The 23,386-nt window shown below is 35.9% G+C and overlaps 1 protein-coding gene across 1 annotated transcript in view; it reads left to right on the forward strand.

The window, feature by feature from the left end:
* Positions 1 to 23,386, forward strand: part of LRP1B (LDL receptor related protein 1B) — a 1,807,041-nt gene that overhangs the window by 1,272,986 nt on the left and 510,669 nt on the right. The window contains exons 33-35 of the mRNA XM_029933319.1: positions 15,774 to 15,918; positions 20,503 to 20,624; positions 22,394 to 22,525. Of these exons, the coding sequence (XP_029789179.1) occupies positions 15,774 to 15,918; positions 20,503 to 20,624; positions 22,394 to 22,525 (399 nt within the window). The remainder of the gene's footprint in view (positions 1 to 15,773; positions 15,919 to 20,502; positions 20,625 to 22,393; positions 22,526 to 23,386) is intronic.

Here is a 23,386-nt window from a genome sequence, read left to right on the forward strand (position 1 = left end):
ATTTTCTCACAAGTCTGAAGGCAGGAATTGCAAGATCAAGGAGTCAATTGACCTCCCTGGCTTGTAGATGACAGCCATCACACCGGGTCCTCTTGTGGTCTTCATTCTGTGCTCATACAACTGATCTCCCTTCTTCTTAAACTGAAACCAGTCCTATTGGGTTAGGATCCCACCCTTACAACCTTATAAATCTTAGTAACCTCTTTGAACATCCTATCTCTAAGTACAGTCATATTGGGGTTAAGGCTTCAACATTGAATTGGGCAGGGGGATGGGGCACACAATCCAGTCCAGAAGAGGAAAATCATTCCTTAAACCTCTTTAGACCTTTTTTAAGTAAGGAGGGCCCTTCACAGGCAGAAAATGATTCTCTTAAATCTTTCACTTAAGCTCTGTATAAATATCAGAGAAGTTGTTTTCTTTGAACATGGATAATCTCACTTACAATTATAACTGTAAATGGAAGTTCTGTGTTATTTTTCCTACCCTAATAGGCTATCTAGTGTACAACTTAGACTTGGTGATCACCTTTAGAGTGATCACCACAAGCAATTAGCATTATTATTTTCCACTGTCAAGAATAACACTACTAATTTCAACCAACCTCCATGTTTGTGATTCTGACTAGTGTAGAGGACAAAAAATAATTTTCCATTTATTCTTGTAGGTTCTTGGCTGGGGACCTCCTGTAATAAAAGGCAAATTAACAGGAAAAAAATAATTTGTATGTGTATACAAAAGGCCCCTAAAGATAGGAGACTTCGAAAGGCAGCCAGATGATTTAGGCTTATATATTATCCTTAGCTAAGGAAAAAGGCAAGAGTCTAGGGACTTAAAGGGGAGAAGGAAATTCATGGGAAGGTGAAAAGGAAATATTTGGTAAACAAAAGTTGCTTTGCCATGAGCAGAAACGTTTCTCAGGTAAAAAAGCTATCTTTGGTATAAGCTCTCTTCATGGTACAGGTCTCCTTTTGAACATAAATGTCCCTTACAAAAGGGTAACTTATATTATTTTCAGAGCTGCTTCTGTGTCTTCTTTTTCTCAAAATAATCAGCTCAAAAAATCCTTATGACAAAGGTGGGTATTTTGAGGTTGCACCCTGTGCCACCCTTCATACCCCACAAGAGAAGTAGTGTAAAATCACAGGAAAACAATGCAAATCCACCCACCATCTTGAAAAAAGTAATTTGACACACATTCCTGCTAATGAGTAGGAATATCTTTCTCAATTTGTTATGTAATAGAATCAATATAGTCAAATATATGTTCCAGATTTTCTGTTGACTCATTTGTTTTTCAATAAGCTACCACTTATTGTCTTTACTATTCAAATCATTTAGGTAATACTTCATATATTATGTGGGTGTGGAAGAATTTTTCTCATTTTATAGATGAGGAGACAAATATTAAGGGTCCAAATAAGTTTCTCAGGATAACCCAGAGTAAGTGTCACAGGCATCAAAGAAGGTATGTATAACTCCAAATTACATTCTCTCACTTAGTCTAGTGATTCTCAGCCAGCCTTGAAAACTGTCCACGTGGCCGGCATTGGCATACATATGGAGGACAACAGTTAATAAGACAAAATTCTTGCCCTTAAGAGTCTTACATTTTCAGGGGCACCTGGGTGGCTCAGTTGGTTAAGCGACTGACTTCGGTTCAGGTCATGATCTCACGGTTCGTGGGTTCGAGCCCCGCATCGGACTCTGTACTGACAACTCAGAGCCTGGAGCCTGTTTTAGATTCTGTGTCTCCCTCTGTCTCTGCCACTCCCCAATTCATGCTCTGTCTCTCTCTGTCTCAAAAATAAATATAAACTATAAAAAAAATTTAAGGGTCTTACATTTTTTTTTAAATGTTTTATTTATTTTTGAGACAGAGAGAGACAGAGCATGAGAGGGGGAGGAGCAGAGAGGGGAGACACAGAACTGGAAGCAGGCTCTAGGCTCTGAGCTAGCTGTCAGCACAGAGCCCGACGCGGGGCTGGAACCCACGAACGTGAGATCTGACCTGAGCCGAAATCGGAGGCTTAACAGACTGAGCCACCCAGGCGCCCCAAGGGTCTTACATTTTCAATAAGAAGACATACATGTAAATTAACAAAGCATTACGGGATTATGAATGTTATAATAGAATCATACACAAACCACAGAACACAAAGGACCCGGGGAACCACTCTACCTTTCGAGGGCAATCAAAGGTTCTAAACAGAGGTATCATTTGAGCTGAGTCCAAAAATCTGTATATGTGCCCATCATGCAGGTAATGGGAGTAAGGTGAGTGTAGCAGTGGAGGTAAGGAAGCAAACTGACGGCAAATACAAAAATGCAGAGAGTTGTTTGGAATCATCATGCATACTGTCAACAGTATGAACCTATTAACTAGGATAATGGAAAATGGAAGGAGGACACAGGTAGAACAGCGTTCAGGCACAATTACACACAATTAGGATACAAGATGACTATTTAATACAAATGTATTCAATCACAATGTTCAAGTAGTCTGTTCTATTTGAACCACGTAGTTTGCTCTTTCCTCCTCCTCCTCCTGCTCTTTCTCTACTCCCATTTGCTAAGGAAAACTATCTTAGATAACACCAGTTTTCATTGAATAAACTCTGCTTTTTATTTTCTGAACACCCCAGCAAGCAGTTATTTGGAGCTGCTTTGTCTTTGTCAGCTAATCCCTCCCTCTCGCTGTCACTCTCTCCATCACTGCACGGATACTAGTTCACTGGCAACACAGTCAAGCCATCAACTTGGAAATTAAATTACCTGCCATTCTCAAGTTTTTCTCCCTATAACCTCAGACTGCCCCCTCAGCTCTCAAAGAGGCAACGCTCTCAATATAACCATGAATCGAGAGTTAAAGGCCCTATCTGTCAGTTCAAGGTCACAGACGCTTCAACACAGAATGCTGGACTTTGTTTGCAGGGCTCTCCATAGCACCTTCACTGTCCCTTTCCAAATTCTCTGTTTAAGAAAAACAACACAAACCGGGTCTCAGGAGAGCAAAGAGACTTCTAGTTTCATCAAAGCATAAGGAACAGATTTTTGCACAGAGTTTCAAACTACAGAAAGCCACGCCTGCCCAGAAGAGCAGCTAACAGGCTAACAGACTGCTGCTGTAAGCAAACGGAGCCACCTCTGATGGGCCAGGTGGAGGGGCGCTGCTGATAGGCAGTAGATACAGTGTAAAAACATAACAGTTCCTATATAATTGGAAATGATAGACTCGTCCTGATACTTACGAATTTCTCTTATTCACAGTAGCTTTCATTATTTTTCTTTACAAATAAGCTGCCTTTTGGCTATTTCCATGCATGTTTTTGCCCTAACATGGTTTAATTTCTCCCTGGACAACTGAAAGTTGACTGTGATTCAGTATTCCTGGAACATGGAGCACTAGGGGCAGTAACTGATCTGGTGACGGAAAATTTAGCAGGCCTCAAATCCTGGATGACCTCTGTGCCCTGCTTAGGGGGGTTGGCAGGGGAGAGCCACTGAAGAGTTTTAAGCAACAGATTTGCACTGAATGCTCAGATTTGCATTTTGAAAAGATCACTCCAGTGTTTCCTCAGCAATGAGAGGCAAATGAGAAGTGCTGAGGCCTTCAGCTAAGCAGTTTCATTGGGAATAGAGAAGAAATAAAATATTCGGGAGGTAACAAGGGTGAAAACTCAACTGGGCTTACTCAGACTGGCTGGCACTTGGGCGAGACCATGGAGGTGGTGAGGGACAAAAAGATGACTGTCTAGTTTTTACCTCCGATGACTAAAAGGGGGTCATTCAGTTCTGGAAAATAATGTTAGATTGTTTTTTTAATAACTTTTTCCCCTTCTGTTTCTCAGTGATTTGTTTCTGAACTCATGTCACTTAGATGGTAAACTTTCATTTTATTTCTTTTTTTCCTTCTTATTTTCTTAAGAATTTTTTTTCAACTTCAAACTTTACATCAATTTTTTTTTTATTTCAGCTAGACTAGTCTTAGTGTCTAGGAGTTCAACTTTTGCCTACTCTATTCCATTTTTTTAAAATTTCCTCTTACTCTTGCTTTAAGAATATTGTTCCTATTATAACTTTGAGTAAGATATTTGTTTTTATTTTGTTCTGGTTTATTTTATATATTTTCTTTTGCTTCTATTTCCTTGTTATGCCCAAGATTTCAATATCATCCCCAAAAACCAGAGACTGCCAGGGAGACCGAGTCACGCATGCAAAAGCAAAGGGCTTTATTATTACTGCCTTATAAGCTCGGGCTCACAGACTTCACCAGCACAGTGGATCCGTGCTGAGAGCCCCGAACATGGTGGGGCAGGGCCTTTATGGGTTTGGGAAGGGGGAGTTACAGGAAATTGTGACACAGGTACAGGGGTCCAATCATTATCGCATATCATCATTGGCAGTAGCTTTAACCATACACATTGTCCAGAGTGTTCGTTACTTTTGGCGGGACCCAATCACAACATTTAGAGTATTAACCAATTACAGAGTGGACCCAGGACCCTCACGTAGGGTGTAACTAACCTTAAGCAGTAAGTGATTATCTATAGCTTCTATCTCTAGGCCTGCCCTTAGGAATGTTAAGGATGTTACAAGGGTGGTCCCTCCTGCCTTGGGCAATGTGTGCCCTTTTATTGTCTAATGATTCTGAGAAACCTACACCTAGGCCTCCAAGGTCAGAGTGGATACTTGAAGCCTGTCATGGAGTCAGTTTGATTCAGACTTGCGTCCTTGCATCCTCTTTGCATTTTTCCTGATTATTTACCTAATTTGGTTTTTGGTCATGGTGTAGTCTTTCTTTAATTACCTGATGTCTTCACCTTTCTAATGATGATTGGAAATACAAAGTTCAGGAAGCAGGGTTTCTGTAATAGTAAGCATCACTAAAAATAGCTTTACCAGGATGTTTTGAGGGGAGGATCATCCTCAGTAATCTGCTTCTTCAGAGAATTAGGTGGGACAGTTTCCCCCAAAGGAGAAAAGAAACCCTTTCATCACTCATGTGGGAGATGTTAGCCTGAATGCCAGCTTCCTCAAAGCATGGGGAAGGGGAAAGAGAGGTCTCAAGGTTTAGCACTAAGGTTTCTTGTATTTAATGCCTGCTGCACAGAAGAAGAGCCAGCAACATTTGGAAAACCCATAGGCCAAAACAATTCAGTAACAATCCTTGGGAATGACCCTCAGGTGGTTTTTTAAAGGTCCTGCAGATGATTCTAATGTTTACCTAAAGTGGAGACCCTTTAGACCATCAAGTGTCAGCATCACCTGGGAACTCGGAAATGCAAATTATCAGGTGCCCTCCCTGAACTACCGAATCATAGACTCTGGAGTAGGACCCGGTGGCCCGGTCTTTACACACCGTCTAGATGATTCTATTTTATTCTCAAATTTGATAACAGCTGGTACAGATTATCTCTTAATTCGTGTATTGATTTATAGTATCCAGACCCTGAGTTGTGTCTTATTTTCAGTGTTTTCAGTGATCCTCTCCAAGGGGTATATCTCTAACTCTTTGACCAGGCTTAAATTTTTTTTTAATGCTTTTTATTTATTTTTTAGAGACAGAGAGAGACAGTGCGATCAGGAGAGGGCCAGAGAGAGAGGGAGATACAGAATCCGAAGCAGGCTCCAGGCTCTGAGCTAGCTGTCAGCACAGAGCCCGGTGCGGGGCTCGAACCCATGAACCACCAGATCATGACCTGAGCCCAAGCCAGATGCTTAACTGGCTGTGCCATCCAGGAGCCCCTCTTTGACCAGGCTTAAAGAGACGCCCTCTCTTGGCTGTGTACACTGGGTTCCTTAAATAGAGGAAATAAATCATCTTTCTTTCAATGGCATGTAACTCCCTGTTCTTACAGGCCTTAAGGTTCCCAAGGTTCCCAGTTTCTGACCTGTTCTTTTTTTTTTTAATTTTTTTAATGTTTTTTATTTATTTTTGGGAGACAGAGAGAGACAGTGTGAGCAGGGGAGGGTCAGAGAGAGAGGGAGACGCAGAATCTCAAGCAGGTTTCAGGCTCTGAGCTAGCAGTCAGCACAGAGCCTGACGCGGGGCTTGAACCCACAAACCGTGAGATCATGACCTGAGCTGAAGCCGGACGATCAACCAACTGAGCCCCCCAGGCGCCCCGTTTTTGACCTGTTCTGAAGTTCTGCAGTGCAGACTCGCTTACATCTGGCCTCCTCCCTTAACAGGTCTAGGTTTTCATTTTATGTGTAAAGTCTGTCACCAATTAATCTGCTTGTAACCTACTACATTTTTTATAGCTGTGGCCTTTATTTTCCTTTATATAAAGCCCTCCTTGTCTTTATAGGTTTATGCCTTTTTCATTGCTTTCCTTTAAATTTTGGGGTTTCAGAAGAGAGTAGAGATAATAGAATTGCCAGATAAAATACAGGATACCCAGTTAAACTTGAATTTCATATAAATTAATACTTTTTATATATGTAGTTTTAGGACATACTTATACAAAAATTATTTGTTATGTATCTGTAATTCAGATATAACTGGGCATTTTATTTATTTTAAATGTTTTATAATGTTTATTTTATTTTTGTGAGAGAGAGAGAGAGAGAGAGAGAGACAAAGCATGAGCAGGGGAAGAGCAGAGAGAGAGGGAGACACAGAATCCGAAGCAGGCTCCAGGTTCTAAGCTGTCAGCACAGAGCCCCATGCAGGACTTGAACTCATGAACCGTGAGATCATGACCTGAGCCAAAGTCAGATGCTCAACCAACTGAGCCACCCAAGTGCCCCATAACTGGGCATTTTATATTTGAAATATAAAGGGCTAGTTTTTGAGAAAATGTAATTTTTAAATGTGGATCTCAACAATTCTGGTACAGTTCAATAAAGTACATATTCTAAATATTTATAAAATAGCTATTAATTTTGATAATACATATTAAGAAATAAAGTATTATTAAAATGTCATAATTATAATTTTAAAATGTAACTAAAACATATTTCAACTGTTTTTAATTTGGGACTGAACTTTAATTCAATTTCTATCTACCAAGTTATGTTTGCATCGCAAGATGTAGTGTTGTTAGATCTAGCAGGAGACCATTCCATACAGAGCAATGCAGTGGAAAGAGCATTGAAATTCAGTTAACACCAACTGAGAGTTACCACCATGCTTCTGCTGTGTGACCTTGGAGAAGGTCACCTTCTGACCTTGTGTTTGCTCATCTTTATCAACAGGAGGTGTATTAGCACATCACATCTCATTTGTGATGATTAAGGAGATGGTCATATTCGCTTATGCTCAGAGCCTAGCAAAGACCCTGGAACGTAGTGCTGCTCAGTAAATTTATCTCCCTTTCCTCTCTTTATCTCTTGAGTGAAGAGACTGTAGGGTAGAATAATTTATATTTGTTACTTATTTTATTTCTTATATTTCATAAATTCCTTTAATACCTTTACTACCTTTAATACGTGTCCGCATGCTTGGTATCAACCAAGGCCTCTCTCCATGACTCGTTGATAGGTTTCTTGTCCTCCCTGGGTCTTCCCTCTGTGTCCTAGTTTTCTATCTTTCTGTCCCTTTCTCTCTCTTTATTCCAGTATAATTAACATAGTATTATAGTAGTTTCAGGTGCAAAATACAGTAATTCAACAATTCTGTACCTTACTCAGTGCTTCTAGTTTTCTCTAGAAGGGCAGTCATAGTGATTAGGACCCATCCTAATGACCTCATTTTAATTTAATTAGCCTTTTAAAGTCCCTATCTCTAAAAACAGTTACACTCTGAAGTACTAGAAGTTTGGACTTCAACATCTGAATTTTGGGAGACACAATTCAACCCATAATGGTGGAACAGAGACACCCATAATTACTTACATTAAGTTAAGGAAGTAGTCTTTGCATTCTGGTAATTTCTGAAGGTTCTAATATATTCAAGTCAATAATAGCATCAGAAAGAAAAAACAAACAAATGTGATTCTAAGTAATAGTCAAAACCAAAATTCTTTGTCTTAGAGATACTTGATAAGTGTATTTAAAAAGAGATGTTTTTAAAAAGATACTATCAACGGGGAATGGGAGACATGGCTTTATTTAAATGTTTCCTGAGTTGTGATTTGTTATGGGAGATATTTTTAGGGATATTTATTTCCCCAATCATTTCACATGTATTAAGAAATTTCTACATCATGCTCACTTCAAAAGAATGCAAAGCACTGTGAAAAATATAAAGAAGTACAAGACAGGATTCTTGTTCTCAAGAGCTTTCATCTCTGGATAGAGAGTCAAAATTAATACACATAAGAAGGGAAAAGCAATAATTAAATATAAAACCAAGTGTTACTGTCTGGAGATGCCTTAGCATCAGTGAGAAAGAAGAGTCAATGTGAGATATGCCAGTTTGAAATACTTGGCTGCTTGAGGTGGGGGATTCTACTTGTGCCACGAAGGGTGCCTCTAGTGGTATTATGTGCAGACAAAGATGGGGAAACCAACATTAGTAAAAATTGGAACTGTGCCCATTTTCTTCATAACACGAATGTTTTTAGTTATTTTCTTTCCTATTATTTTAATTGTGATAAGAATACTTATCATGAGACCCACGCTCCTCACAGATTTTTAGGCACATAGCACAGTATTGTTAACTATTGGCACAATGTTGTACAGCAGATCTCTAGAATGTACCCCATTTTTAAAACAGGAACTTTATACCTGTTGAAGACCAACATCCATTTCCTTCTCTCCCCACCCCCAGCAACCATAACTCAATACTCTGTTTCTGCGTTTAACTAGATTAGATGCCTCACATAAGTCCTTTTGGGACTGGCTAATTTGATTTAGCATGATGTCCTCAAGGTTCATCCATGCTGTTGCATATGACAAAATCTTCTTTTTTTTTTAAGTATTAATTTCCTAGAGCAGTTTTAGGTTCACAGTAAAACAAAAAAATAATGAGATTAACTCTATATCTCCTATTTCTTACATTCAGAGATTCCCTCATTATCTACATTTATACAGGATATTTCTTTATTAAGATTGAATAATATTCCTTTGTTATGTGTAAACCACATTTTGTTTAATCATTCATCCTTGAGTAGACATTTAGGTTGTTTCTGTATCTTTGCTATTATGAATTATGCTTCAGTTAACATTGGAGTGTTAATATCTCTTTGGTGTTCTGACTTCAGTTATTTTGAATATATAACCAGAATTGTGGGGTTGCTAGATTTTATGCCTTACTTAATTTTTTGGGTAACCTCCATACTATTTTCTGTAGTGGCTTTGCCATTTTACATTCCCGCAGCAGTGTACAAGTGTTCTAATTTCTCTATGCCCTTGCTTGCATTGTTGTCTTTTTTTTTTTTTAATCATAGTTATCCCAACAAATGTGAGGTAATATCTCATTCTGGTTTGGATATGCATTTCCTTGACCATTGGTGATATTGAGCATCTTTTTATATACCTGTGGTTCATTTGCATATCTTCTTTAGAAAAATGTGTATTCGAGTCATTTGCCTGTTTTCATTCAAGCTATTTATTTATTTATTTATTGCTGTTGATTTGTAGGAATTCCAGTTATTCTTTTCCTGTTCATGTGTTTCTTGCTCCCTCACTAGAGCATAGGATCTATAAAGGCAGATATTGTCTTCTGTCATTTTCCCACTATACACAGTACTTATCAATACAATAGATGCCTGATATTTGTTGAAAAATGAATGAATGAATGAATATTGTGAGGTGACAATAATGTACTAGAGAGATTTTGGAAAGACATTTGAGGTGGAATCAATTCAGATTGTGTCTTGATTTTAAAACGTGGTAAAGAATTTTCAGTTTGAGACAGTACATAATCAAGAAATTTGAAGAATCTTGAGCAAGGATGAGAGATGATGAGTATGATTTCAGAGGATTACAACAACCTAGAGTAGTTTTCTAGGCTACCCATGGCCCTTTTCATGCTGGCCATTACTTAAATATAAGTCATACAAGTACTAATGGTCCTTCCTGGGTACAGGGTTCTTTGGTCATGGGCCTCCAGGACGTGGTTCTTTCTCTTCTACCTTGCCTCCCATTTATTTGACAACCTTGTACTGCCCCAACAGAATCTAATTGATTATCCCCAGAGACATTTTACATAGATGGGACATCATTTTGTGCTACTCTTAGAAGCCTCCCCTGCCCTGAAACTGTAATCTAGATTGGGTTACGTGGCCACCTCTATGCCCAGGAGGGTGCAAAAGAATGTGCTTGATATTTTGAGTGCTGCCTGTAGAGATTATTCTTTTTAGCAGAATCAACAAGGAAGAGAGGGACTGTTAGGTAGACAACATGGAGTCTGCCACATTTTAACTACCTTCTAGTAGTTAGGGATAGAGGTATTTTTCTTTTTTTCTTTCTTCTCTTTTCTTTATTTTCTCTTTTCTAGTCAAGACTAGTTTTTGTAATCATGAAAAAATCTGTAAAAATCTATGCATAAATTTCTGTGTAGACATAAACTTTTAACTCCTTTGCATAAGTAACAAAGAGTAGATTGTGGAATCATGAGGTAGTAATATTTTTAATTTTGTAAGAAACCACCAAATTTTCTTCTAAATTACCTGTAACATTTTATGTTCTCACCAGCAGTGTATGAGGGTTCTTGTTGCTTCACATTCTTATCGACATTTGGTGTTGTCACTGTTCTGAAATTTAGCCATTTTCATAGGTGTCTAGTGGTATATCATTGTTATGTTGTTTTGCTTTTCTCTGATCACGTATGAGGTGGAGCATCCATTCATATGCTTGTCTGCCATCTATAGATCTTTTTTAATGAGGTATCTGTTAAGGCCTTTGGCCCATTTCTTTAAATTGGATTATCTTATTGTGGTTGAATTTTAAGAATTCTTTGTATATTTTTGATAATGGTCCTCTATCAGGTATATCTTTTGTAAATATTCTCTCCATGTCTGTGGCTTGTCTTCCAAGTATCTTGATATTTTGCACAGGTTGTTTTTAACAAGTCCATTTTATCAATTATTGGTTTCATAGATTATGTCTTTGATGTTACAACTAAAAAGACATTTCTATACTCAAAGTCATTTGGGTTTTATCCTATTTTATCTTTTGGGAGCTATAGTTCTGCATTTTACATTTAGGTCAGGGTTCCATTTTGAGTTAATTTTTGTGAAGCGTGTAAGGTCTGTACCTAGGTTCATTCTCTTGCACATAGATGCCCATTTGTTCCAGGTGGAACACTGTTTGTTTAAGAGACTCTCTTTGCTCCATTGTATTGCCTTTGTTCCTTTGTCAAAAATCAGATGACTATATTTACTGGGATCTTTTTCTGGTCTCTCTTTGGTTTCATTGATATATTTGTATATTCTTTTGTCAATACCACACTGTCTTAATTACTATAGCTTTATAGTAACTCTTTTATGCATTTCATTCATTTTTGAGCAATATCTGCCAAATACCTATATCTGAAGAAGCATAGTGGGTCACCTGTTGTTTCAAGTAAAAACGGTATTCTATGAAAAAAGTAGGTCACTTTTTTTTTTTTTTTGTAAAAAAGGAGAGCTAGAGAGACAGGGGCAAACAAGGGAAGAGACTCTTAAAATAGAGAACAAATTGAAGGTTACTGGAGAGGAGGAAGGATGGGTTAAATGCGTGACGGGTTAGGGAGGGCGCTTGTGTTGATGAGCACTGGCTTATACGTAAGTGATGAATCACTAAATCCGCATCTGAAACTAATATTACCCTGTAGGTTAACTAACTGGAATTTAAATAAAAACTTGAAGAAAGAAAAGTAGCTAACTTTTATTGTAGGTTAAGTTGCATAAGTGCGTTTCTTCCAGGCATGCTTTAGCATGCAACAGGTGTTCTATGCACACTTCCCATTTTGCCACAGAGAGTATCAAAAAGACATGTACTAAAAGATCAAGACTTAATAAGATTAATGCTTTTAACTGATCAATTAAAGACATTCTTAGGTAAAAATGGCTGATTTATTTATTCATTTATGTATGTATGTTTTTCTGTAAGTGCATATCAGTGGAGAACTAATGATTCCTAGTCAGATTAGTGATACAGGCTATTGGACATTTTAGATTAAAAGTCTACTTGTCTCTCTTTTTCTATCATACTATCTGTTTGCTTCTTAATATGTATTATGGAAGATTTTTCTCAATGACATTTCCTAGTCATTCTATTTTTTAAAAAAATAATTTTACTTAGACAAGATTATTTTTGTGTTCTATGAGTTTCTCTTTAATTCCTTATTATAGGCTCTTGAATTTTTCTAGAATAAGACATATACTTGAATATCTTTGATGATTTTCAAAGGTATTTTATGAATGATGTTTTATGTGCCTTTATGTTTATCTTAATGTTTACTTTTTGCTTTGCTGGCTTTTTTCATTGAACTGGAGATTCTTGGTTCCCCATGATATGTAACAAAGGAGAACTGGGTGTCTATCATTGATTTCCTCCTCCTTTATGAAAATAAAACTCTTTTCACCTGGTATCTTTCTGGAGAGGGGGCATCTCACTGGGAGCTCTGCATGGCATTTGACACTGTGACTCATAGATTTTGCTTTAGGTAGGAGCTAGGGGTCAGGTTTTGCCTTCCCCAAAGGCCTGAATGAAGGGAATGTTATTGCAGAGCACCAGACTTAAAATTTCAAACTTGGTTGCTGAGTTTTTTTAAATGTCTGTTTATTTCTGAGAGCGAGAAAGACAGCATGAGCAGGGGAGGGGCAGAGAGAGAGGGAGGCACAGGGACTGAAGCAGACTCCAGGTGCTCAGCTGTCCGCACAGAGCCCAACACAGGACTCAAACTCACAAACCATGAGATCATGACTTGACTTGGATGCTTAATTGACTGAGCCACCCTGGTCTCCCTGTTTGATGAGTATTTTAAAAAAGAGATATATTCATGTATTTATTTGAGAATTTTTATCAGTGGCTAACCCTCTGTAAACTCAGGGCAAGGGGTTAGGGACATGGTGATAGTATGATATTACATATAAAAATATCTTTATTTAATTATCCTATTTTTAACCTTTATTAGCACTCCCACTGTACTATTTGCAGACTGAATTTAAGGTCATCTAGAGTTCTGTGTAGAGAGATGGCTTCCGTTTCACGATTTTAAAAATCACATTAATGTTATCTTATTTTCATTTTTAATTAGAGTATAAAATAAAATTGAGAGGGGGGGAAATGTCACATTCCAGGTTGCAACTTAACCTGCCTATTTCTCCATTTCTATTCCATGTATTACCATATATTATACATTGTTTATATGTCCTTAATTCTCTTGTTTATTATGAGTGTATATATGGATTTTTCTGCTTTGTGTTTCTAGATCCCTATCACAGTGGCACATAGGAAAAATGGAAAGGGAACACACATGAGTCTAGTCTACTGTTCTGTTCTATACATCTTTTAATAAATTCTCTCCGGGGGCACCTGGGTGGCTCAGTCGGTTAAGTGTCTGATTTCAGCTCAGGTCATGATCTTGTGGTTCATGAATTTGAGCCCCATGTTGGGCTTTATGCTGACAGCTTGGAGCCTGGAGCCTGCTTCAGATTCTGTCCCCTTCTCTCTGCCCCTCCACCGCTTGTGCTCTGTCTCTCTCTCTCTTTCAAACATAAATAAACATTTAAAAAATAAATAAAGTCTATACAGTGAAAGTTTCTATTCACAGGTAACCTTTATGTTCTCATGTCAATTCACAAGTATAAGTAAAAACATAAGTTAAAGGGGCAAACTTCATCACTATAATCTAAGCCCCATATGCATATGTCAAGAGAGAGAAGACTAAAGTTCATCCATCTATAGAAGTAGACACTAGAAATGAGCTTAGCACCAGGAGCTCAGAAATCAGTGCTTGTTATATAATTTTGGCCACTATTTCTTGTATGACCTAGAGAAAACTACTTAATACCATGTTGTCTCAACATTCTTCTCTAAAATGGTTTAATAATAGTAGTACTTAGGGATGCTTGGGTGGCTCAGTTGGTTGAAGAACTGGCTCTTGATTTTGGCTCAGGTCTTGGTCCAATTGTTGTGGGATTGAGCCCCAGATTGAGCTCTGCACTGAACATGGGGCCTGCTTAAGATTCTCTCCCTCCCTCCTCCGTCTCTCCCTCTCCCCCACCCGCTCTCCTGCTGCCCTACTATTCCACTCACACTTTCTCTCTCTAAAATAAAATAATAAAGAAATAATAGTAATACTTGCCTTGTAGATTTGTTTTGAAGATTAAATGAATTAATCTACCTGAAGTGTTTAGAATTGTGCATTGTCCAAAATCAAATTGAGTAAGAAATTATTATTGTTGATATCTGTATTACTATCCTTAAATAGCTGACACTAGGCTTTGGTTCAGTCAAAATATCATAGTATTTGGATGAGAATAAATGTATGTGAAGGTAAAGACTATTTTATTTTGTTCATACCATTGAGTAACCTTTAACTTCTAGGTAGAAATTGATGCAGCCCCAATTGTTATTAATTAGGCTTTTGTTGAAAAGTCTAAATTGTTTAAAACCTTTTTAATTATGAACTATATTTTGAATTATTGCCTTTCCTTAAATTTAAAAAATGTTTATTAATTTTTGAGAGAAAGTGTGTGAGCAGGGGAGGGGCAGAGAGAGAGGGGAGCAGAGGATCCAAATCAGTCTCTGCACTAAAAGCAGAGATCCTGATGTGGGGCTTGAACTCACGAACTGTTTGAAATCATGATCTGAGAAAGTCTGACACTCAACCGCCTGAGCCACCCAGGCACTCCTCTTTAAAATTTTTAATGCACTTAGCATAGAGTTGTAGAAAGAGCACACATTTTGGAGATAGGATGACCAAATACAAACATTTGATTGGGGTGCCTGGGTGGCTCAGGCAGTTTAAGCATCTGACTCTTGGTGTTGGCTCAAGTCATGATCTCATGGTTTGTGAAATGGAGCCCTGCATTGGGCTCTGCACTGACAGTGTGGAGCCCACTTGGGATTCTTTGTCTCCCTCTCTTTATGCCCCTCCCACACTTGTGCTGTATCTTTCTTAAAATAAACTCAAAAAATTTTTAATTTGATTAATCTGTATGAATCTTAGATTCTTCGTCTGTAAAATGAGAATGCTTAACAGTTTCTTTACGGTTTCACTTTGATAATTTGAAATAAAATAATAATAAATCTATTATTTTCACCAGTATGCTAACTTCCTTGGTGTTGGGACTATTTTTTTTTTTTTAATCTGTGGAACATTGCAGAGTCTCTGCTACCAGAAACCATTCAATGTGCCTACAACCCATACTAAGATTTTTAAGAAAGGGGCATAAGTTGTGCAAAAAATAAAAGAAGTTACTATAGTTATGAAGAATTCAGTAATGTGGAGTACAAATTACTAAAACTTTATCTACTGTAAACAAAAAGAGGACAATATTTTCTTGTAATTGTTTGGATATTTGGTTGGATTTTGCCATTTATTTACAGATATTATACAGTACTACTGTGATCATGTTTATAACAGTAAATAATGTTATCTGTGTTCCATATTAATTTGAATATACTTTTATTTATAGTGTATATTTTAAGAAAAAGAATAGTTAAAGGCCAGAATCTCTAATTGGAGAGGAAGGAGCAAAATTTAAACAATGAAATATCACTATGGTTTGCATATTTAAAGGGCAAAAGTAGTTTTATTTTTTTCCCTTAGAAACAGAGCTTGGGAATACAACAAAAGAAATCAGAAAGTATTATACTTTAATAGCTGTTTATTATTCTTTAATAAGATGATTATCTGTTTCATAGAAAAAATCTTTTCAATTTTATAGATAAGAAACTATGGTGGGCAGACCAAAACTTAGCTCAGCTGGGAACCTGCAGCAAAAGAGATGGAAGAAACCCCACAGTCCTGAGAAATAAGACTTCCGGGGTTGTTCACATGAAAGTGTACGATCCAGAAGCCCAGCAAGGCAAGTCACACTGTAACAAATTTTGTGCCACCTTTTGAATATATAATGTTCTCTTTTTTTCATATTATTTTCTCAGCTCAACAATGGAAAGGTTTGTATTTTTGCTTCAAATAAATTAGAAAAAAAAAAAAAACGGAGAGGGGGAAAGGCAAATGCTGCTGAGTACTAACAGAAGAAATGCCTTTGACATAAGGTATATAATGAGCTTTCAAAACATTAGCGGAGCCGCCCAAGGAATCTTAATTTGTCAGGTCTTCAAAGAGGTCTTCTCTAGTTCTTGATTTCAAAATACAAGAATAAGAAAAAATTGCAGCACAATATATGCAGTATCTAATTAAGCCCCAAACCTGAATGAACCAGGAGACTTCAAATGGACTATGTCAGTGTAAGAAATTCACATCCAAAAAGCACTGCATTGTTTGGCTCTAAGCATTTTGCTTTTTTTGTTTTTACTTGTCCAAATGGTGTGCAGTGAAATGGAGTGAGAGAACTAACAGATGGTTCACATAGGTGGATTTGTCACATTGCCCAAATGGCAATTGGATTAGAGATGCCAGCCAGTACAGCCCCACACCTGCGACTCCTTTCTTAGTTTTTGCTTCATGACCCATGACATTAGCAGAACTCCTTTCCGAGAAAAAATATTTTTCTTTATACTTTCTTACTTCAGTCTCTGCCATGAAATCCTTAGCTTCATATACTTTTCTTCTTAAGAAAAACATTTCAAGAAAATGTAAGGGATTTTCATCTAAAGGATTTGGGATTATACATCAAAACAGAAAATAGTAGAGATAGAAATAGTGAACCACAGGGATCACTGACTCTGAAGACAGGAAACAGCTACCAGTCAGGCTGGATTTATTGGTGAAACCAATTGGGAGCCATACCTGCATATCCAGAGACAAAATGAAGACCAGATTTATGGTTGCCTTCCCTGTACAAAAGCATGGGCAAATTTTGGACTGAAATCCTTCACGAAATTTCATGGAAAAAACTTTAAAGAATTGATTCTGAATAAAAAACAACAATGAAATGATGATTACTGGTTTCCTTTCATGGTTTAGAAGATAGCACTACCCAAACTCTATACACAAAACTGTATTTGCTCTCTAACAGTTTTTAATTTTTATTATTTATTTATTTTTTATGTTATTTTTGAGAGACAGAGAGAGACAGTGGAAACAGGGGAGGGTCAGAGAGAGAGGGAGACACAGATTCTGAATCAGGCTCCAGGCTCTGAGCTACCTGTCAGCACACAGCCTGATGCGGGGCTCGAACCCACAAACCATGAGATCATGACCTGACATGAAACTGGACACTTAACCAACTGAGCCACCCAGTCACCCCTTTGGCATTTTTTAAAATTGCTATCTATAATAGGAGTTTTCTCACCAGCAATTCTGTAATAGAAAATTCCTGTGTCAAAATAAGTTTACTGGCATTCACATCATGGAGAAGATATCATATAATTGACAATAAAACATTGGTACTCAGCAAATAAAATATTGTTGCTTTTTTGAATTTTAATACACTATATTTGCAAAGTATAAAGACTTAAAATACTATGATAAACTTTAGTTCATAGTCTATTCTTAAAGAGATTATACCTGAAAACACATTAGAAAATACAACAGAGGTACAGATATATTATTTCTAAAATGTACATTTGAAAAAAATATATATATACATTTTTTACAGTCAAAATGTGAACAAGCACATTGTTTGAAATTGTATATTAATGTAATATATAGAGTTTTCCTGGATACATTACCAATAAAGTTTATGGGAGGAAAAATTTATAATGTTTGCTCACATTTTGGTCATGGACGCAAATTTTTGTTCTCATAAGAGTTTAATCCTACAGGTAGAGTTGAGTATTTTATGCATTGTAAAAGTATTACTAAATTGACAAGGACCTGAAATACTTAGAATTTCAGTGAGAATACGATTTTTACTGAAATAGTACGCTGATAAAAGCAATCTGTATTAAAGAGAATCCCATTAACAGAATCGCGGCAGGTACCCTAATAGCTTCATGAGTATGAAATATGAGCAATTTAGGATTATTTAAGGTGTTAGCATTACTACTTCTTTGGGTTTCAAAGTACAATTAGCTACTTCATTTATCATTTTTGACACAGGTCAGTGGAGAGCTGAGACTTCTCGTTAGTCAAGTGGGCTTTCTAACTCACTAGGGAATTCGGGCATGCGGTGTGAACATTAGTGTCACTGCAAAATATTAAGCCAGTCTAGTATTTCTAATATGCCAGATAATCACCAGCTAAATTACTGTCTTTTAAAAATCATTCTAATATTTTTGCTACATCGATTCTTTATTTAATAGGCAAAGATAGTTACTGTAAATAATGACTCATTTCATCTTTTTTCCTTTTTCTCTTCTTCACTTTATGATACATGAAATGCATGTTGTGATACAACATAACTATTAACATAGACTAATTGTATCATTTTTCAAAAATAAGTATAATGCAATATGTATTGCTATTATTACAATTATATTTAAAAATGCACAGTCCCAGAAGTTCCTTTTTCTTATTTTTTCACATACTTTTTTTATGTCATTAAGGTTATAGAACCCTACTTTTTATAATTTTAATTATCTTCCTGAATCCATTTTTTTAACTTCAACTCCTTGTTTCCCCTTGTCTCCATTTGGTGTTTCTTCATCCTTTATAGTTACAGCATTTCTTGTCAATCACTTCTCAGTTTTTCAGTCTTTAGTAATAGTTGAAATAAATCTGTAACAAAATGCATATCTCCATAGACTGGCATGGCATTAATATATGTTTATGTGCTTTCTATAAAATAAAATATGTTTAAGGTCAGTATAGATGAATGTAAATTTATATAACTAGAGATCAAGGTCAGTATAGATAACTGTAAAACTATTTAACTGTATACTATATAACGGTACTATATAACTGTCTCATTAAAGTAATCAGAGGTTTGACATTTTAGCTTAGTATGGAAGTATATAAAAATTCAGCTTGAGAAAAGGGGGAATAAATCAACTAATCTTCTTGAGTTTATATAAGAGATCAAAGTAATCATTTCAAAAGTTCAGGGCAACTCAAATCCTCGTATGTGGCCCAATATAGGATGAAGTTCATCATTGACTGAACTGGCAGCTATAGGAAATGAGGAGAGAATGTGGTAGATCTCCTGATGAGAAATCTCCCAAGTTGAGAGTGTTTCACACTTCAAAAATGACAGAGCTCATGACAGCTTCGATTGAACAATTAAATCCCATCAGACTATCTTGAATTCAAGAGATGAAAAATAATGAGCTGCACTGGTATTTTGAATTTTCCATAGAGCACTATTGATATATAGCTTTCATCACGCTTTGTAATTCTCACTGGATTTACTGCAGTTCGTATTAGAGCTTGAACATCCAGTAAATGGCATCGCATGTCCTAGAATAATAAAAACGTTGTAAAAATGGGATATCTAATGAACTTGCTGGGTAAGATTATAAATTACTTAAAGTCACGCTACCAGGTTTAATTAGCACATTGGGCCTAGTAAATTCAGTGGAACATCTTTCTAGAATGCCTACTTGTGATTACCTGACTAATATTTGTCATTGTTACTACACAGGAATAAGGAGAATTAATATGCCAATTAATTAGATGACTCTTATGGGTATGTTTTAAATATATTTGGGGAAAATTATGTTCGTCAGAATAGCAAAATTTATTTCCTTGCTTTAAAAATTATTTAAAGATGTATATGTACATATGTATGTGTACATACATACACACACATGCACATCTCCTTTCTTTTAGTGGCATAATCTTCAAATTAAGTTAGAAATACAATTTTACAGTGATTTATTTGATATATTTGGATAAACTATTCTTGAAAATGAAGTAACTATAGAGTTACATACCGTGAAATACAGTAGTCAAAAAAGAAAGAGTCCCTAGTTCCTGTTTTCTTAAAATATTGTAAAAATATGATAGTGTTCATGACAAACCAATTTCACTTGCTCTTCTATAGCTATGAATCTTTTCATGAATCTTTTCATTTGCTTTTAAAAAGTAGTTTTAATTATTTATTTTTAAATTTATGTTGTGAGATATAACTGGCATATAACATTGTATAAGCTTAAGGTATATGACATGTTCACTTGATGCATTCATAGATTGTGATATAATCACCACCTTGGCATTAGCTCACACCTCTACCGTATCACATAATTATTACTTTTTTTGTGATGGGAACAATTAAGATCTGATCTCTCAGCGACTCTTAATTGTAATCAAAGTTTAATTAATACTATAAATTAATTATAGCATTGCTGCCTATAATCACTATGCCATGTGTTAGATCTCCATTCACTTTTCTAGGAGGGCAGACTTCAACTGGAATGTGCTGCTTCAAATCATTCAAGACAGTCAAACGCATACTAACCAATATAAAGCAGCCACATTAATAAATCAACAAAGCATAAATATTTGTTCATATTACTGATATTGAATGATACTTGAATTTTATTAAATTTTATATTTTATTTTTCTTGAATTTCATATTTCTTTCGCTTATTTTCCTTCTATGCAGGCAGCAATTCTTGCCAACATAATAACGGTGGATGCTCTCAGCTTTGTTTACCAACATCTGAAACTACAAGGACTTGCATGTGTACAGTGGGATATTACCTCCAAAAGAACCGCATGGCATGTCAAGGTATAAGGTCTTGAAAAATTTAACTCTGATACATTTACTTTATCCATGCAGATTTGAGGCAACAAAATGTAGTTAAAAAATAGAAAAAAATAATATTAGCTTCATTTTAGGATAGTGGTTCACTGCTTAATCTCATAGACGTAGGATTTTTGATATACCTAAAATACATGAACTATAGTTTATTATCAGACTTTTAGTCAAACCCAGTAGAAGCTACCTTCAGCTTGAATAGGCAAAGTTTGAAGTAAAAAGCACTGATTGATTGATTATAGTTACCATTCTATCTTAATTCAGTTGTTTTCCTTCTTTTAACTATTTAAGAGAAAGTACAAGAAAGGTTGTGAGGGCTCTGACTTTCTCAGCTGAGAGAGAAGAACACTGGCAACTAGATGTCCCATCTTCCTATTTCTTGTTTTATAAATTCTGGTTCTAAGTCTCAAAGAAATTTGTTTCTAGAATGATCATTTTATCCAATGATCATAGCTTAATTTTTTAAAAAGTTTCAATCTTCTATAAGAAATATGTTAATATTATCATATGTTTTCTTTTAAATAAAATATTTATATGGCACTTATTATGTACTAGGCACTGTTCTAAATACTTTAAACATACTAATTCACTTAATCCTCATACTAACCCCGTGAGGTAGATGTCTTATTATTTCCATTTTAGAGATGTGAAAACTGAGGCATAGTGAGATTAACTAGTTTTCCTGAGTCACACAGTTAATAGGTTGTAAAGACAGATCTAAACCCAGGCATTCTAGTTTTAATAAGAAAATATGCCTAAAAACATGTTCTAGCATAGTAGAAAAATTCATAAACAGCATGTAAACTTCTGATCATCAGCTTTTATGTACATGTTTATTTTAAGACATACCTTTGATGTTGGAATGCCAAGGTATAGCGAAAGTTAAGTACTTGGTATGTTTTTAGTGCTCAAATGATTTAAGACTTTATTAGAAAAATAATAGTAATATAGTTATCTAAAATCATATATAAAATCAAAGTTTATTATCATATGTAAACAACAACATAACTGGGCATTAGAAGAGAGGGGGTGAAGTTTGGTTGTGAGATCAGGTATGTTTTCAAGAATTACCTGCCTCATGAGAGAGAATGAAATCTGGCCATTCTTGGCAACGTGGATGGAACTTGAGAGTGTCATGCTAAGTGTAATGTCAGGCAGAGAATGACAGATACCGTATGTTTTCACTCATAAGTCTAACAGGAGAAACTTAACAGAGGACCATGGGGAGGAGAAGAGGGGAAAAAGAGTTAGGGAGAGAGAGGGAGGCAAATCACAAGAGACTCTTGAATACTGAACACAAACTGAGGGCTGAAGGGGGAGGGGAAAGGTGAAGGGGGTTGATGGTCATGGAGGAGGGCACTTGTGGGGAAGAGCACTGGGTGTTGTTATATGGAAACCAACTTGACAATAAACTATAAAAAAAAAAAAGAATTACTTGCCTCTGTGTTTGTGAAAGTATAGTTTCAGATCAGTAGCGTTGTCACTACCTGGGAATTTTTTCAGAAATTTAAATTATCTGTCTCTTGGATGGGGCGCTGGGTGATCTCTGTGTTTTAACAAGTTCTCTGGGAGATTCTGATGCATACTCAAGTTTGAGAACCACTAATCTGTTTACCTTTCAACTAGTCAGAGGTGTAGTGTACAGTTTAAACAAAATGTTAAAAATAATGCTAGTGGAATGATTTTAATTTTAAATATTCATTTGGAGATTTTTTTGGTTGTTTCTTTTTCCAATTTAGGTATAGAGTCATTTCTTATGTACTCCGTTCATGAAGGAATCAGGGGAATACCTCTGGAACCGAGTGACAAAATGGATGCATTGATGCCTATATCGGGAACTTCATTTGCTGTTGGAATAGATTTCCATGCAGGTAAATAGCTTTTATTCATAATTTATGTATAATGTTTTTACTTGATTTATTAAACATGATGCAAATATAACCTTTCCCTCTGTACTCTGATAGTCAAGATGAAGAATAAGAAAGCAAATTAGTAATGAATTTTTAAGCCCAATACAAATTGTTCTAAATATTTTTTCCTGAAAAAAAAATCAAGTAAATATGTCCTAAGTATAGCATTTGAGTTGCAAATGCATTAAAATGCCATGATTGGCAATTGGTGGCTACATTTTTATCTCTTTCTTTCTTTAAAATGATACTTTTATTCAATTATAAAGATATATAAAATATTTGGATTGAGAATAAGTATAAAACATAATCTTATTTAAAATATTTCCAGGATGATTATCTATTCTAACATTGGTAGTAGCATATTAAATCCAAATAACAAGAAAACAATTATAAATGCTGTGACATTTAAATTACTTTTGAAGATGGTGTGTATCATTTTGGAGTCAGATTTTATCCTTACCTTCTTGTTTTTGCAAATGGTGAAAAAAAGCAGGTTAACCACTAACATTTTCCTGTGGCTATTATAAACGTGTGAGTGGAAATCAATGGTAGATGTCCAATTTATTGAAGTAAACATGTTTTGTGTGTGTGTGTGTGTGTGTGTGTGTGTGTGTGCGTGCTAATTGCTAAATTCAGAGAAAGTATAAGCATTAGATATGCATTGGCATTTATACTCAGATTTTTTATTCTACACTTGTGGGTTTAACCTTATAAAAATGAATTTCTCTACCTCTCTTCCATATGCTTCCCATATTAATGTTATAGTGCTGAAGATGTACATGCATGTTTACAGTATTTTTTATACTTGTAAAGACTTATTTT

This window comes from Suricata suricatta, chromosome 3 (genome assembly GCF_006229205.1).
Source record: "Suricata suricatta isolate VVHF042 chromosome 3, meerkat_22Aug2017_6uvM2_HiC, whole genome shotgun sequence".
NCBI classification, from domain to species: Eukaryota; Metazoa; Chordata; class Mammalia; order Carnivora; family Herpestidae; genus Suricata; species Suricata suricatta.